Genomic DNA, 9,868 nt, shown 5'->3' on the forward strand with positions numbered 1-9,868 from the left:
TAAATTAAAAGCTAATAATAATATAAATAATAAATTGATAATAAAACATGAAGTTGTACAGTACATTTACACAGGTACAATATCTATCCCAGCTGAACCTCTAGAAATGACTATGGCATGGATTGTTTTACAGGATAAGGAAGAAGTTTTTCTCTCTTTAGCTGTGGCAGAGAAATTTCCTGCTTGAGGGACTTCTGGTAGAGGTGATGTGAATGACAGTGTCAGGATCTGAATATTTTCAGAGGGTGTCCCATGCTTGGTTTTGGGCCGACAGCTGCAAAAATGTCACCGATCTCCCAGCCTCTCCCATGTACTGTGGAATTTGAAAGTCACTTTCCCGGTTTCCATCCGCTTGAAACAAAATTATTCAAGAGGAGCAAAAAAAAAATAAAGCGAAGGGTCTTGGTTTTGCACAAGCTACGATGGAAATATCCCTTTCTAAGCATTTCTTCTGGAAATGGAGGAAGAGGTCCTGCAGGTTCTTGGAAGCCAGCATGTTGCACGCATTTCATGGTTTACCTGACGTAATCTAGGCTCACCTTTCCTCTACACGATCCCGAATAGCCCTGACCTCACTTGCCCCTCGGTAGTATCCCCAGTAAGTCTGACTTTCCCACGAGAGTTGAGGATTTAGGCAGTTCCCCACCAGAAGGATCAGCCCTTGCAGGTGCTGGGTGTTATTGGCCCCGCGTTCCTGGGGATTTCTTTTCTTCCCCGAATGCAAACGAAGCCAAAGCCGTGCAGAAACCAGCATGAACATGGAGGTGTTGGAAGACAAAGCCCGCTCAGAGGGAGTGGAGGATGGATGCTACAAGATGCTGTAAGTGGTAAACTGGGAGGGAGGGAGGGAGTTCGATGGGATCCCGAGGTCACCTCGCCTGTGAAACCTTCCGATATGGCTTAAATATTTAGAGACTGGCTGGCCTGTTGCTGCTGCTGGAGGAGGAGGGACTGCGACAGCTTTGTCCACCTAACTTGGGTTCCCATCAGATGGTTTCTGCTTTTGGCATTCCTTTCTTGAATATCTGGGGGTCACTCCTGTCCCCCACTTTCTCCTTTTCAGGTTATTTGAAGTAGACCCTGAACACAACACCCAGCCCTAGCATGAGCCTGCCAGACAGGGAAACGCTGGAGAACTCAGAAATGCAGTTTTCTATGACTAAATAGGCTGCAAATGCCTGGTTGCACTGACTGGAGGAGGGGGCAGGGTGATGAATAGCGCTGAACAAGCCTCTGTGATCAACCTATAGCTACTTTAGGCTAAAAAACGCAGCCCGAGCCACTGGAGAGGGACGGCGCCTCCCCCAGTTTAATTGCTAAAAGTTCTCACCTTTGCCCGACAGTCTGAGGTTTCTGGTGGGAACACCACAGAAAGGGAAATGTGTTTCCTATTAAGGGTTTTCAGTGAAGGAGGAAAAGAGAGAAAGGCAGAGACACTGATCAGGACAGAGAGAAGCAGACAGGGAGAGACGGGGCTGCTCCCTCCCTTACTCATTCTTGGGCAAAACTTCAGCTCTGATGAGTTTTCGTTTTGTTCTTATTCCCCTTACCCCTCACCAGGTGCAGGGATACCTTTGATTAAATCTGCAAACACTCATATCGTTAATAAAACGTTAATCTCCTACAATTCATACCATGTTTTGCTTGCCTCCACCTTTTCCTTTCTTCTTTTATTTCCCCTGCATTAATTAAAGAACAGGATGGAAAAGGGCTGATAATCAGAGCAGAAGAGGTTTTTTTTCCCCCTCTAAACCCTTCTTTTTCACAAGGCAGCTCATCCTTCCGCGATGCAGGAACACCTCTTGAAAGCCTCTTTAATCTGGAAGTCTTTTTTTATCCTCACCTTCTGAAGGCGGCGTGGCCTTCCTTCCACATCTCCTGGCAGAATCAGGGTTCGGCTGCATTTAGCAGCACAGTTTTGTTTGGCCTTAATATATGTCTCGAAACCACAGAGCAGCTTTCTGCTTCTCACCACAGTCTCATTCCTTCCCCTCCCGGCTCTTTTTGTTCGTACGCGCCGCACACAACCCGACCCCCCATCACCAGGGGGGAAAAGGACGGGAGGTGGCAGTCGGGGTCGCTTTTGATGTTCATCCCAAACCGAGCATGAAAACATTCAAATCTCCCTTCCCACTGCCCACTGGAGAAGATTCACCAGGCAGACTGTGTTTGGAAAAAGATACCAGCACAGCAGTCAGCCAATCTGGAGTCCAAAGGCATGGGGGGGATGAAGAAGAAAAAGCCAAGGCATGGCTTAAACATTTTTAGAGAGGAAACTAGAAGAGGCGCTTAAAGAGATATGACTGGTTTTGGGGGGGTGGATGGTAGGTTCCCTGAAAAAACTGCTTGGGGGCTGTGTTTTGAGAGACTCCAAAGGGCAGAACTGGGTCCTGCAAGTCTGAAATCTAAAGATCAGAGCCGTCCGAATTTCTCGACTGCTTCAATAGATTAACAGAAACAGGGACCGACTGCACAATTCTGATCCGGACCTAAGTCTACCCTGAAGACTAAAGGTGCTGTGATACGAGCTTGGATTAGTCTCGACTGTTATAAATAGATCACCTGAGCTTTCTGGCTCCAAAACTAAGACTGAGCTTTTACTGAGGTCTTGCAGGTTCATTTTTTCAGTGACAAAATAACATAATTCAGGCGGTTTTGAGAATGCTTTCACCCTGATCGGGAACACAAAACGTTGAAAACCACCTGAGGAAGCTGATTTTCAAGGGATCGCCTCGCCCAGCTAGTGAACAGGCTCAGAAAGTTCAGGTCATCTCCATTTCTTGGAAAACAAACCCAAAGGTTGAGAATTTGCTGGTCGTCACATACCCAGCTTAACATCCTGAGAGGATCAACACCTTTCAAGAGTGACGCTGGGCACATGTGCTCCAGCCTATAGATCTATGGTTTCATTGCCATCACGTATTCTCCACCCTTAGCAGGAGCAGAGCTGGACGTCTCAGAAAAAAACAACCTTACAGAAGGGGAAAAATTGGGAAGAAAAAAAGAAAAAAAAAAGATCATGTCCCCGTGGCACTGAGCTCAGAGGTTCGGCACTAAACATCCGCTGGAAATCAGTCTGGAAAAACAATAAGCTCCTTTCGAAGGTGTTACTCCGTGAGGGAGTTACCCAGTGATCCAGAAACCAGACTGTCATTAGGCTGGGAACAGCTGCATGGAAAGGAATGCTCTTCGGAGGCTGCCCGACCTCCACTCAGACAGGAGCTTGCTTTAATAAGGACAGTCGCTCACATCGCACTCAGAGCAGAGAGAAATTTGTCCGCGTAAAAGCCGGGGATGGACAGGCATCCAATCCTCCATCTGTGTGAAATTGGAACGATTAATTTGCCCAAATCTGGCAAAATCACTCAGGTTTCACGCTAGTCAGTGTAGGCACTCCCCTGGCACAATGGTATATTTTTAGGATTATTTGTCAGCAAGCCAACGTTGCAGCCGCATTGAGACTCTGTTGTGCCGGGTCTTGAGAGGCGTGAGCCACAACCCCACCAATTTGCAATCTCAACAGACGAAACCAAGAAGAAAGCAAGATTCCCAGCTCCATTTTCCAGAAAGTAAAACTGAAGCACGGAGCAACCGAGGCAAAGGTTTATCCCTCTTAACTTCAGGCATTTAAAGTGTGAACTGGGGGACCACTAGCCTGGATTTCAAAGGGTGAATGGACGAATGGTAAAGGTGGCAACTGAATCCAGGTCTTTAGGTTTGTGCCAAGGATGCAGCTCCTCTTTGAACACCCCAAGTGATGATGCCTAAAATTTGGGACTGTCGCTGGAGGTGCCGTCTGGAGCTAAAGCAACATAAGAATTCAACTCTTCTGCCAAGATTTTCAAATTCAGCCTGGCTCTTCGATTCAAAAACCACCCATCTCCTTCTTCGGCTCTTTCTGTCAGTTCTTGAGGCTTATCAATAAGACATTTCTTCGGTATTTATCTTGTGGGAATTTAAAAACATTTCCGGTTACAAAGCGTCTGATCTGCCCAAGCCAAAGTCAGCAGGTTTGGCCAAAGCAGCACTGGCTTCGCAAAACTTTCCCATAAAAGCGTGTAATTCTCTGGGCAAACCTCAGTGAGAAGGTTCCTTTGCATTCTGCAATCATCTTACTTTATGGCACCTTCTCCTGAGTTGTCCGTCCTCAAATAATGATACTCCCATCAAAGCTGCTTCGGCACGTTTGGGGAATGACTGTCGTGGTTTTCCCTCTTTGCAACAAATCTTCGCTTCCAAGAATAAGGAAAATCTTTAAATCTGGGTCCTGTTTCGAAGCCGTTGTTACCAGAAGCCTTTGGGGAAAGTGCACAGCCCTCTAACTGCAAAGTTATGAAACAATTTGCCTGTGACCCATCAGTTAATGTTCGGTTTAATCTTCCCAGCAAATTTATGCATTTTTATCGTATCGCCACAGACGTTTTCATTATCTGTAAGACTATCTAATCTTGAGCCCTGCTCAGTTCTTCACCTCCCTGATAGCACCACTAACTGTAAGTTATCTACTTGTGATTCCTCCCTGCCTTTGCTCTCTCTGCTCACCTCCCTCTGTCCTTTTTCCTTCATCCTTGCTCCTCTTTACCCTGCAGGAAGAGTAGCTTATCCTATCAGCTTGTCCCACCAGCGTTGGGGTGAGCGAGAGCAATACTTACTTTCCCTGAGGTAACTGAGGTGAGACAACAGAACTTCTGTGTTGTAGTGGGAGGTGGTGCGGAGGAAGTCATCCTTGCTCATTTTGCAGAGCTCCTTGCCGTCCATGTTCTGGAAGATGGTGGTGTCAATCTCAATTAATCCGTACTCCTTGATAGCCCATTCCAGCCACTGGCGCACGTGTTCCTGGGTCCACAGGGTGGGATCTAGGAGGAAACACAAAGGGTGGTAGCACTGCCCGCAAGCCTCAAGCCTTTCTTCCTAGATCCAATCGGAGGAGAATAGGTTGAGATTGGATCTTAGGGAGAAATTCTTCAGTGCAAGGGTGGCAAGACTCTGGAGTAGATTGTCCAAAGAGGCTGTGGATGCCCCTTCCTTGGAAGTGTATAAGGCCAGGTTAGATGAAAGCTTGAGCAACCTGGGCTAGTTAAGGGAGGTTGGATTAGATGATCTCTGAGGTCCCTTCCAACCTAAGACATTCTAGGATTCTATGATTTAGTGCACAGCGCAGCCCCACCAAAGCATTAAGCATCGTTTCCACAGCCAAATGTATTTAATTTCCCAATTCCAACATGGTTTTGCCAGGATAAATGAGCGCCGTGTGCGTAAACTGAGCACGCTGACTCCGGCAGTGTAAATTCTCTTGGTCTCCCACCTGACTGCATCTTCTACCTATTGGGAACATTATTAGTGACATTTAATTGTGGCTTCTCTCCCTCTGGAAAAAAGCTTCCAAAAGGAAGGGGATGCTTGTCACAGCTTCTGCAACGCTATGGAATGACATCAGTGCTCTAGAATTCACACCATCCCTCGCAAGTGCATTGACAAAGTCCCAACAGATGGCATTTTAAAGCCTGAGGATGGTGGGATTTATGGTCAGCAAAGGGACTGTGAAAAAAGAAATAATTAAATATTATTGCTTCAACAGACCAACTTGCCACACATCTCTGAGTCACGTTTGTCAGCCCCACTGACAAGAACACAGTTCTCCCTCCGCTAGCCCTGTAAAATCGACCCAGCTCTTGGAGGGCAATGTGGATTTTATACTGTCTCATGCATCATTATCAACTGTCAGCAACGCTCCAGCTGTGGAATCTTTATTGCTGGTGATGACGTAGGAGAGAGATTGAACCCGGCTGGAGTCTCAGCCCCCACGGTGACGGTTTGCTGCATCAGGAGTTAAAAAAAGAAATCATCTTCTGAGTTTTGAAAAGAGGATTAGAGCCGAGAGCCCCAGCAAGAGTTTGTGCCGCGATACCGTTTTTACAGAGTCACTTTCAGAGCGTATCTGCGTTTTCAGACGTTTCCTGTGTGTCTTATTTGAAAATGAGAGCTGCAAACTCCAGTTCCGTTGCAGCTGGAGAGGCTCACAAAGTCAAGCCTGAACTTTGGAGATGGTTGATGTGTCCATCGCGGCTCTAAGATAAACCGCAAGCACCTCAGATCCCAAGAAAATGGATCAGAAATGCACAGCTGGCAGGTTGTGCTTTGGAAAGGGAATTGAAATACATCTGCTGCACGTTTTACAGTGTATAAAATCAAGCCTTGGACTCTGAAGTTGGGCTGCAGAGATCCCTTGGCATGGAAGGTCACGGAAGGCTACCCCTGGTGTGCTCCTGGGCACCCGAGTTCTAGAATAACAGCATGAAGTGGGGAAATAAGACCAAGGAATATTGAAATTATAGCCAGGACACTTCCTCACTGCATTTCTAGTAAAACCAAGTGGCTTACAGTTGAATTTTAAACACGCAACTTAGAAGCCCGTATCTCTGCAGGTCTGCTTCAGGAAAGAAAAATGGATTTCTTTTATGTTTTGGCAACAGCTAATTTAAATTCTGCTTTCTAAGCACTGGCAAAAAGTTGCAAATTTTACAACGCAAGTATTCAAGTGAGGATTCTTTTATTTTTTTATTGGAAGAGTTATTTGTCTTGAGTTTGGAAAAGAACCTCAACATTTAGAGGGCATAGGGAATTCGTGGTCTCCCTTTAAACAAACATTTGAATTTCAGGGATGCGTTCAGCCTATTTATCACTGAGAAAGACACTGAAGAGTGTCTGAAAAACTGCCTTCTTGAAACACGGCTTAACATTCATTATTATTACTATTGCAAGCCTAACGTGACATTATTCTTGCCTATCTTCGCCCTAATGCACTATAAATCTTTACTCTGGATTATATTAAAATTTCCAAATGCCTTTCTTCGATGAATATCCTGCAGCCAGAGATGTGGGATGAAGTTCATTATTGTCTTCCAAAGTCTGGCAAATCACTCCTCTTTCACAAGTATCTGAAGGTTTTGATTTGTGGATGTTCATGAGAGGACACAAAGTTGGGGTTTTTTTCACTTTCTCTCAAAGAAGAGATTTTAAACCTTCTCTTCCACTGAGGACACTAAGAGTTATTTCCTCTGTTTCTACAACAACCCACCCTTGGTCCTTTTAAATATGCATAGACAACGTGGTGAAGGGCAGGATAAATGTTCCCTCCTGACTATCTTTAATAATGTAACATCCAGTTGATGTCAAACAACGCTTTTCTGGGCGCTGTTGATGCTGAAAACATATCTGATGCTCTCACCAGTTGGGTTAGCTGCTCTCTCTAAGCAGACACTAACAACAGCTTAAATGGCATTTTGAGATTTGCTGTCAACCTTTTATATTGGCTTCCTCTCACTACGCTCGGTTCAAGCTTTTCCTTTCCATCCTAAATGGCAAACAAATGCTCAGGAATTGTTATCTGTTCATGGTCAAGCCAATGATCTGAAAACAGAGATAAATTCCACGAGCGCATTTCTTGCCACCAACGGTTCCTCTGCTCGAATCGTCGCAGCGAAACCCTCGTGACTCCGGGTAAAAAGCTGCACCCCTTGAAAGCAGAAGTTTTTGTATGCTGTCAGGCAGCAGCTGTAGGTATCACATATGGACAGAGAATGTTTCCGCCTCGCAGTTTTTGGAAGGATAATTTAGTTCCTGCAAAATACAACTTTTCCAGTTTTCTACTTCTAAGAAAGAAATGCAAACAAAATAGCTCAATAAATCAATATGACATCCAAGGGCATCTGGATCTTGCAGGGAATTCAAATTTGCATCCACTTCATGCTTATTCTTGCCCATGAACTGCAATCTTTTGTAATAGCGTGCACATTCCAGAAAGTCCTCTAACACCTGACAGCAGCACTAATTATCCACTTCCAATTCTAATTCCAGGTAGGACGTATACTGAGACACAGGAAATTCCCACTAGCCAAGAACTCTGATATTTTCCTTGCTTTTTACATGGTTTGTAAGAAAGAGAATTCCTCAGAGAGTGCATAAACAAGCCTGGATGGAAGGAAACACGACACAGAGAGTTTGCTGGTGGTGATACCTGCCGGGACGATGACTCTCCTCTCGTTGGTGGTCATGTTGGGAGGAGGTCCGTTCTTCTCATCCATGTAGGTGCTGTAACTCATTGGGTTGGAGTCTGTCCCTGCTCCGACGAGTTTGCTGCATTTGTTCACGCTGCAGTCTACAGGGGACTCCCTGGAACATGAAAGGAAACAGATGACGTGTCATTATTACGCGCCTTTCATCCCCGCTGTACAGAAGGAGGCTTGGGTTACGAATATCCCAAAGGTGAAAAATTAAAGGGAGTTTCTTTACATATAGGAGAGGCCATTCCTGGCCTGTCACATCAACGTCACGAGGTGACCTGTGAATCACAGATCTCATGGGGGTGACCTTTGATAATGGAACCGGTTGGAGGAAAGAGAGTTGGAGGTGCAGAGTGATTTTCAGACAAAGGCAACGGGAGCTGGAAGGTCATACTGAATACCTCTGAAACACCAGAATTCATGAGCCAGATAAAAAGCAAGGGCCTGTCACACAGGTCTGTCAGTCACAGCCCTGCTCCCTCTTCATCCTTTATTGCTCAGTTGCATTTCGTAACCCTTCAGATACAGCCTGATGCTCCCAGGAGCCCTTGCTGGACTGTTTCACTCTTAACATTGTGTGAAAAACAGCTTTCTGTTGGCGTGGAGTCAAAATACCCATGCCAGGCTGACGGGAGAGCCACAAGAGAACACTACAATATTAGCAAGGTATCTAAAAAGTCTGATTTAGACAGGACTGAATGTAACTGATCTTGTCTGCTCTTAACAGTTAAACAGTCCCAGGCTTGTCTGCCGCTTGGATAGGAAATCTAGAAATCTTCAGTGCCTTAGGCGTGAGGCAAGAACTTCAGACCACAGAAACCGTGTGTGAGAAAGGCTCTGGCTCGGGTTTTACTTCTGAGGCGATGGAGTGATGAGGAGGGAACATTTAGCAGCTCGGGTGGCACTGTGCTAAGCGCTGGACTACATGCAGCCCCTTGGCAAGCAATAGGCTTTCTCTGTCCTGCTCTGGGAGAATTATGAACCTCCAAACCACGGATAGGGAGTGCAGATTTTGTATTTCTCTGGCTGCAGCTCTAACTCAGGATTTTAGCTCTTAAAACACTGGTCCACAGCCTGCCGTGGGTACACAGCCCATCCTAGCCCTGAAGCACATCCCAGGGAAGGGCAGTGTCGTTACCCTGAGCTTTACAAGGGTGCAAAGTGAGCACAGAGCCCGTATCCAGCGCGGTTTGCCCTTCATCGCATGGCCGTCCTCCTTCCCTGCCAGAAGCAAAGTGGGCTGGGAAAAAAAACATTCGCTGAAGGGTAAGAGCTACGACAGCACACCAAATCCCACCCTCTGCGTTCAGCTGGCGAGACTTCCAAGTTTGGCCACTAAACAAATTTGTTTCTTAATCTGAATGGGGAGGGAGGGGCGAGGGAGAAATTACTGAAGCTTGGTTATCATGGCTAGGAGATAAATGCTCCACTGAGATATTCTAAGGCAGATGGTAATTTTTTCCTCATGTCTCGCTGAGGGAATGTTGCTCGAAAATGGAAATAAGATGTATAACTTACACATGTTCGAATTTAAGGTTTTACTATTTCGCCTACTGTTTTTCCAGGCAGGGAACCAAAATCCGCCTTCAGAGAGGCAAACTGCTGAAGGTTTAATGTCCCCGTGGCAGTCGGAGGAGAGCCTGAGCAACTGCAGGGACACCGGGGTTTTCACAGGGAGCATGATCATTTCTGGTTTTCTCTTGAAATACTCAATGTCAGGTGTTAAACACTGCTTGTGCTGGCTGAGAAAAAGCCCTGAAGCAGCGTGATAGATAATAACATCTTCTAAAAAGCTTGCCTGCCTA

The 9,868-nt window shown here is 45.9% G+C and overlaps 1 protein-coding gene across 1 annotated transcript in view; it reads right to left on the reverse strand.

Annotated features, from left to right (window-relative positions):
• Positions 1-4,652: 4,652 nt before the first annotated feature.
• Positions 4,653-9,868, reverse strand: part of LOC104276292 (Friend leukemia integration 1 transcription factor-like) — a gene marked incomplete at its 3' end in the record, with an annotated part of 10,230 nt that continues 5,014 nt past the window's right edge. The window contains exons 2-3 of the mRNA XM_009872550.1: positions 8,018-8,172; positions 4,653-4,856 (exon numbers count right to left, since the gene is read on the reverse strand). Coding sequence (XP_009870852.1) covers positions 4,653-4,856; positions 8,018-8,172 — 359 coding nt within the window. The remainder of the gene's footprint in view (positions 4,857-8,017; positions 8,173-9,868) is intronic.

The sequence above is a fragment of the Apaloderma vittatum genome, unplaced genomic scaffold (assembly GCF_000703405.1).
Source record: "Apaloderma vittatum isolate BGI_N311 unplaced genomic scaffold, ASM70340v1 scaffold10927, whole genome shotgun sequence".
NCBI classification, from domain to species: domain Eukaryota; kingdom Metazoa; phylum Chordata; class Aves; order Trogoniformes; family Trogonidae; genus Apaloderma; species Apaloderma vittatum.